Raw genomic sequence first — 6,390 nt, forward strand, 5'->3', positions numbered from 1 at the left:
TGGTGCCTTGCTCAACAGCACCTTGGCAGCACCCAGGAGGTGAACTGGCACCTCTCCAGCTACCAGTCCACCACCATACGTTGGTCCGTGCGGGGACTTGAACCGGCGACCCTCCGGTTCCCAAACCAACAAAGGAAAACGTTTTGAGAGAAATGCTTTAAGAAATATATATTTTCAGAGTTTAAAGAGTATTTTGAGTGAGATTTTGTTTGCTATTGGTGTGAAAACCTTTTCTTTCTCTCAGATCTTTTTCTTTCTGGCGTGTGATAAAGAACCCCCGCTGCGTGTCATAATGGTTTCTCCCGTCTTACTTGAGAAACTTGGCGTACTCCGGCTCCTTCCAGTACAGCAGGTACTTCAGGTAGTTAATGAAGGGTTTCTCTCTCAGGAACCCCCTCTGGGCCAAAACTACAGACACACACAACAGACAGACAGACACACACAACAGACACACACAACAGACACACACAACAGACAGACAGACACACACAACAGACAGACAGACACACACAACAGACAGACAGACAGACAGACAGACAGACCAAAGCAGGTTAGGGTTTCTTTGGGCTCGCCGTCTCTTGGCCGACTATAATCGCTGAAAATATACTAGAAAATATTCACTTTCTTTATTTTATTGTAAAATATTCACTTTTGTGTCTGAGGTCGACATGTTAGCTCCACAGCTCCATAAAAATAAAAAATATAAAAAGTGACAAAATATTTAAAAAAGTGACATAAAAATCAAAAAGTGACAAGAATTAAAAAAGTGACAAAAACATAAAAAAGTGGCAAAAAAATAAATAAGTGACACAAAAATAAAAAAAAGTGACCAAAAATTAAAAAGTGACAAATATTTCAAAAGGTAAATTAAATAAAAAAATGACAAAAATAAAAAACATACAAAAGAAAAAGTGACAAAAAATTTAAAAAAAAAAGGGACAAAAAAGAAAAGTGACAAGTATTAAAATATTGACACAAAATAAATAATAAAGTGAAAAAATAATAACAAAGGGACTAAAAACATTAAAAAACAAATAACAAGTGGCCAAAAATTAAAAAGTGACAAAATAATAAAAAGAGACTAAAATCTAAATAAAAAGTGTGCGCTAAATAGCTGTGATGTCATTGGTAGTGAACCACATAGAGGTATAAATATATAACTATATAAATACATAACTATATAAATATATAAATACATAACTATATAACTATATAGATATATAAACAGCAGCTTTTAATATAAATATGAGAGGGCTCACAGTTGAGGTAGTTGGGGTTGGCCAGACACTGGATGAACTCCAGCTCGGACTGGAACCGGGTCCTGGCCTGCTCCTCTGGACCACACACACACACACACACACACACACACACACACACACACACACACACACACACACACACACACACACACACAAAGAGACAGACACACACACACACAAACAGACACACACAGACAGACACACACACACACAGACAGACACACACAAAGAGACAGACACACCGACACACACAGACACACACAGACACACACACACACACACACACACAAAGAGACAGACACACACACACACACACACAGATATATACACAGACATATACACACACACAGACAGACACACACACACACACACACACACAGACACACAGACACACACACACACACAAAGAGACAGACACACACACAGACATATACACACACACACACAGACAGACACACACACACACAGTTTAAGAGCAAATACATATTTGGCAACAACATAAAAATAATTTTTCATGTGTTGAGAGGTAGCTGGAAGATAAAATTGTAGGAGAAATTTTTTGGGGGATTAAATCTGGATCCATTCCAGTTATTATTTGCGTTTTGACCTTTAAAAAAATAAAGATTTTTTCTTAAAAACGGAGAAAGTGTCTTTTAAAAAACGGATCGTACCAGACTCCATTCAAATGTGCATCAATTTAACGCTGCGTTGTTGATCTGCTGCGCACTCAGATCGCGCATCTACAGGTCAGTTAAACAAAACATTAAGTTTACTAGTGAATTAAATGTTACCCGATTTCCAGATTTAGTCGTTGTTATTCATAACATTGCTTTGGTGATGCCTAAAAACACACGTTTAATCAATAAATACGGTTGTCCTGAAGAGGCGTAATTTCTGATGCGGTTCGGAACAGCCCCGTCACCAGTTATGCTAACGTCAAACAACTAACTACTTAACAATAACTACATTACATTAATGTAACAATGACTTCACTAACATGTTGAATCTCGCATGTATACAAATAATCATAATGTGTAGCTATGCATGTAATAAAACCCTTTGAACAAACACTGCACCAGACTCCATTCAATTTGTTATCAATTTAACGCTGCGTTGTCTTATTGGCAACACACTCAATGCACGAATCTACGAGGCTATTAAACAATAAAAAAAGAATATACTGGTGAACTAAATATGAGCCGATTTCAAGATTTAGTCTCGGTTATTCATAAAATTGCTTAGGTGATGCTCAAAAACATATATTTTGGTCTAAACACAAGGTTGACCTAAAGTGGAGAAATGTCTCAGCAGTTTGGAACAGCACTGTCTCTGGCAAAACAAGATTATTCAATTATGTAGCAATTTAACATTGCCGAGTTTAAAAGTAAGTCTCATCTACACATAAAACATTTCCAGTAATCTCCTACGAGGCGTCGACTGTTCACAATATGAAATTATAATCTAAATTACACACATTTATTAACGGAGTTTCGTCCTGGAGGGCTTGTGCTAGCAAGCTAACGGCTAACATCAGCGAATCAAGGATCTACGAACCTGTTTCCATGACGACGGCTGCGGAGAGAGAAGCAGCAGATGACACCTATAAGTGTAAAACTACTAAAAAAATAAAAATAAATATACGTTAGCTAGTGTTTGTCGCTTTAAAATATTCACGACATAAAAAGTACGAAAGCGTATTTGCCGGAAATCTGTTTTCTGCTTAGTCTTCTTTGGAGTTCATTTCCGGTTTTGCGCACGTTACCGCCGCCCACTGGTACGGGGTTGGACTCAAACATCCGGTTTTACAATATAAAGAAACCCTGGACTGTAATACTTTAATTTATAATTTATACAGTTTATTTATCCCCGGTGGGGAAATTACAATTTACACTATGTGTAATACTTTGTTATTAATCACTACACACAGGCCTGAAATACACACACACACAGACACACACACACACAGACACACACACACAAACACACACACAAACACACACACACAGACACACACACACACACACAGACACACACACACAAACACACACACAAACACACACACACAGACACACACAGACACACACACACAGACACACACAGACATACACACACACACAGACACACACACACACACACACACACACACAGACCCACACACACACGCTCAGGACCTATTCATGCACAAAAGGAGAGATATTGGGGGGGTATGATGCCTTGCTCAAGAGAACCTGGCAGTGACCACGAGTTGAAGTGGGATCTCTCCATCCACTAATCCACACTCTGTTCCTTGGTCCGTATGGGGACTTGAACCAGCGACCCTCAGGTTCCCTACCCGAGTCCCTAAGGACTGAGCCACTGCCCCCCAAAAGATTGTTTCCGCCCGGTTTCGAACCGGGGACCTTTCGCGTGTGAGGCGAACGTGATAACCACTACACTACGGAAACTGATATGACAGGATGCCTTCCAAGAAACGAGTGACAAAACAAATAAAAAAATTTTTTTTAAAAAGTGACAAAAAATTTACTAAATTACAAAAAAGACAATTAAAAAAAAAAAAAAAAAAAATCCTAAAAGAAAAAAAAATGAAAAAGTGACAAAAAATATAAAATAAATAGGAACAACAAATTTAAAAGTGACAAAATTATAAATTAATAAGTGATTCAAAATAAAAAGGTTCCAAAAGAATAAAAAGTGACAGTGTTTTTTTTTTTTAAAGGACAAAAATTTACAAAGAAAAATTAAGTGACGAAATTAAAAAAATAAATAAGTCCTTAAAAACAAAAAGGTTCCAAAAGAATATAAGTGACAGCATTTTTTAAAAGTGATACAATTTAAAAAAAGTGTCAAAAAATAGAAAAGATCCAAATAAAAAAGTCCCGGGAGACTTTTTCTTGACTGGAATAATTCAACAAGCGTTGTCGTCAAGATGAACTTTATTAACAGCGGGTATAAAAACTGTTACAGGATGATAAAAAACACACACACACACACACACACACACACACACACACACACACACACACACACACACACACACACACACACACACACACACACCAGCAATTTGTCCCCACAAAGCTGTCAGGACCCCGTAAGTATACTGTATTCCCGGTTTTTGGTCCCCACAAATCTAGTTAAACCTAATACACACGCACACATGCACACACACACACACACACACACACACACACACACAGACACACACACACACGCACACACAGACACACACACACACACACAGACACACAGACACACACACACACGCACACACAGACACACACGCACTATATATTTATATTTCTGCAGGACTTGAGTCCAACGGAGACTTTACATCTTTAAATAAAGCCCAAGAAGAACATTTAAATAGTCACGACTGATTTATATCACTCTGTAAAAACCCAAAAATACAAAACACACACACACACAATATGCTCCCTTTATTCTTTCCCCCCCTCTCTCCCTCTCTCTCTTTATCTCTCTCTCCCTCTCACCCCCCTCCTCTCCCTTCCAGCCCTGTCCTGTGAGGACACCTGAGAGTAGATGTGAGGCAGCAGGTTGTCGGTGCTATGCCGGTGCAGGTTGCCGGTGCAGGTTGTCGGTGCTATGCCGGTGCAGGTTGTCGGTGCTATGCCGGTGCAGGTTGTCGGTGCTATGCCGGTGCAGGTTGTCGGTGCAGGTTGTCGGTGCTATGCCGGTGCAGGTTGTCGGTGCTATGCCGGTGCAGGTTGTCGGTGCTATGCCGGTGCAGGTTGTGGGTGCTATGCCGGTGCGGTGCCGTTGGCCCAGGTCGGGAACTCGTCCAGCCCGAAGATGACGTAACCCCAGCTGTTGATGGCTAGAGTGATGCAGCTGATCCCGATGACGTTCATCACCACGCCGGCTTTAGCCTGCAGGGGGCGCAAACCACCAGGAGGCCTTAACTACGGCTCCATGGGGGGGCCTGAAGTCTCTCTATCACCCCTCTCTTAATGTGTGTCCATGTTTTTGTGTCTATGTGACTGATGGGACCATGGCCTGAAATTAACACCCACCACCCGCTAAAAGTAGTGATTATTTACATGGAGTCTGGTGGAGATATGCTGCTCCATACACGCTAAAAGTAATGATTATTTACATGGAGTCTGGTGGAGATATGCTGCTCTATACACGCTAAAAGTAGTGATTATTTACATGGAGTCTGGTGGAGATATTCTGCTCTATACACACTAAAAGTAGTGATTATTTACATGGAGTCTGGTGGAGGTATGCTGCTCTATACACGCTAAAAGTAATGATTATTTACATGGAGTCTGGTGGAGATATGCTGCTCTATACATGCTAAAAGTAGTGATTATTTACATGGAGTCTGGTGGAGATATACTGCTCTATACATGCTAAAAGTAGTGATTATTTACATGGAGTCTGGTGGAGATATGCTGCTCACCATGTCGGACACCTTAAGGATACCGTAGGAGAAGACGATGGCGTTGGGGGGCGTGGCCACCGGCAGCATGAAGGCAAAGGAGGCGCTGAGGGTGCAGGGGATCATCACGTACAGAGGGTTCAGGTTTATAGACTGCGACTGGGTCAGGGCACACAGGGAAAATCCAACAACATCAGCATTTAATCCAAAATAAAACCCTTTGATTACTTCTCTTGCACAGCCCTTTTTTGTTGCTACACTGTAAAAAAAAACTGTTATTTTGCACAATAATTTTGTTTTATATGACAGATTTTTCCTTCTATACTAAAAAGCCCCACAAGAATATCACAAAAAAATTACTTAATTAAATTAAATTACTGTTAAATTGAAGTTTAGTACATTTAAAGTGCCCATTCGTGTGTATCTGGTCTATTTTTTTAATGTGTATTTCCGGCCTGTGTGTCGTGACTCTAACTACACCCTCTCTAGGCTTTTATTGTGAAAGGCTGCGACTGTGTTCCGGTTACCATGGAGGCCAGGATGGGCAGGAAGAGCGTTGCCGTAGCGACGTTGCTGGTGCACTCGGTGAAGGTGGCGATGAGGAGGCAGAGGACCACGGCGATGGCCCACGGAGGGATGGACTGGAGGGGGGTCATCTGGGACCCGATCCAGAGGGACAGACCGGACACCTACACACACACACACACACACACACACACACACACACAC

General features: G+C 40.9%; 2 protein-coding genes and 1 non-coding gene across 4 annotated transcripts in view; all 3 read right to left on the reverse strand.

The window, feature by feature from the left end:
• Positions 1 to 3,021, reverse strand: part of med31 (mediator complex subunit 31) — a 3,529-nt gene extending 508 nt beyond the window's left edge. The window contains exons 1-3 of the mRNA XM_034890299.1: positions 2,814 to 3,021; positions 1,260 to 1,334; positions 312 to 408 (exon numbers count right to left, since the gene is read on the reverse strand). Coding sequence (XP_034746190.1) covers positions 312 to 408; positions 1,260 to 1,334; positions 2,814 to 2,823 — 182 coding nt within the window. The 5' untranslated portion in view covers positions 2,824 to 3,021. The remainder of the gene's footprint in view (positions 1 to 311; positions 409 to 1,259; positions 1,335 to 2,813) is intronic.
• Positions 3,022 to 3,630: 609 nt separating this feature from the next.
• On the reverse strand, positions 3,631 to 3,703 carry trnav-cac. Its single transcript has one exon. It is a non-coding gene; the product is annotated as a tRNA-Val (tRNA).
• Positions 3,704 to 4,780: 1,077 nt separating this feature from the next.
• On the reverse strand, positions 4,781 to 6,381 carry LOC117955674 (solute carrier family 13 member 5-like). 2 transcript variants are annotated; one of them, XM_034890301.1, is made up of 4 exons: positions 6,189 to 6,381; positions 5,683 to 5,820; positions 5,030 to 5,146; positions 4,781 to 4,835 (listed from the first exon to the last, which is right to left on the reverse strand). In XM_034890301.1, exons 1-4 carry the CDS (start codon positions 6,315 to 6,317, stop codon positions 4,824 to 4,826), a joined length of 396 nt encoding a protein of 131 aa, XP_034746192.1. In that variant the 5' UTR covers positions 6,318 to 6,381; the 3' UTR covers positions 4,781 to 4,823. The 2 variants fall into 2 exon arrangements, with proteins under 2 accessions (XP_034746192.1, XP_034746191.1); XM_034890300.1 differs by lacking the exon at positions 4,781 to 4,835 and having other exon boundaries at positions 4,932 to 5,146.
• Positions 6,382 to 6,390: the final 9 nt, after the last annotated feature.

The sequence above is a fragment of the Etheostoma cragini genome, chromosome 13 (genome assembly GCF_013103735.1).
Source record: "Etheostoma cragini isolate CJK2018 chromosome 13, CSU_Ecrag_1.0, whole genome shotgun sequence".
Lineage (NCBI taxonomy): Eukaryota > Metazoa > Chordata > Actinopteri > Perciformes > Percidae > Etheostoma > Etheostoma cragini.

Bases quoted from the DNA above. Each gene is read 5' to 3' on its own strand.
- LOC117955674 (XM_034890301.1), bottom strand. From the start codon at position 6,317: ATGACCCCCCTCCAGTCCATCCCTCCGTGGGCCATCGCCGTGGTCCTC. The intron at 5,821-6,188 runs GTAACCGGAACA...GCCCTGACCCAG, and splicing joins TGCCCATCCTGGCCTCCATG to TCGCAGTCTATAAACCTGAA. The intron at 5,147-5,682 runs GTGAGCAGCATA...CGCCCCCTGCAG, and splicing joins TCCTTAAGGTGTCCGACATG to GCTAAAGCCGGCGTGGTGAT.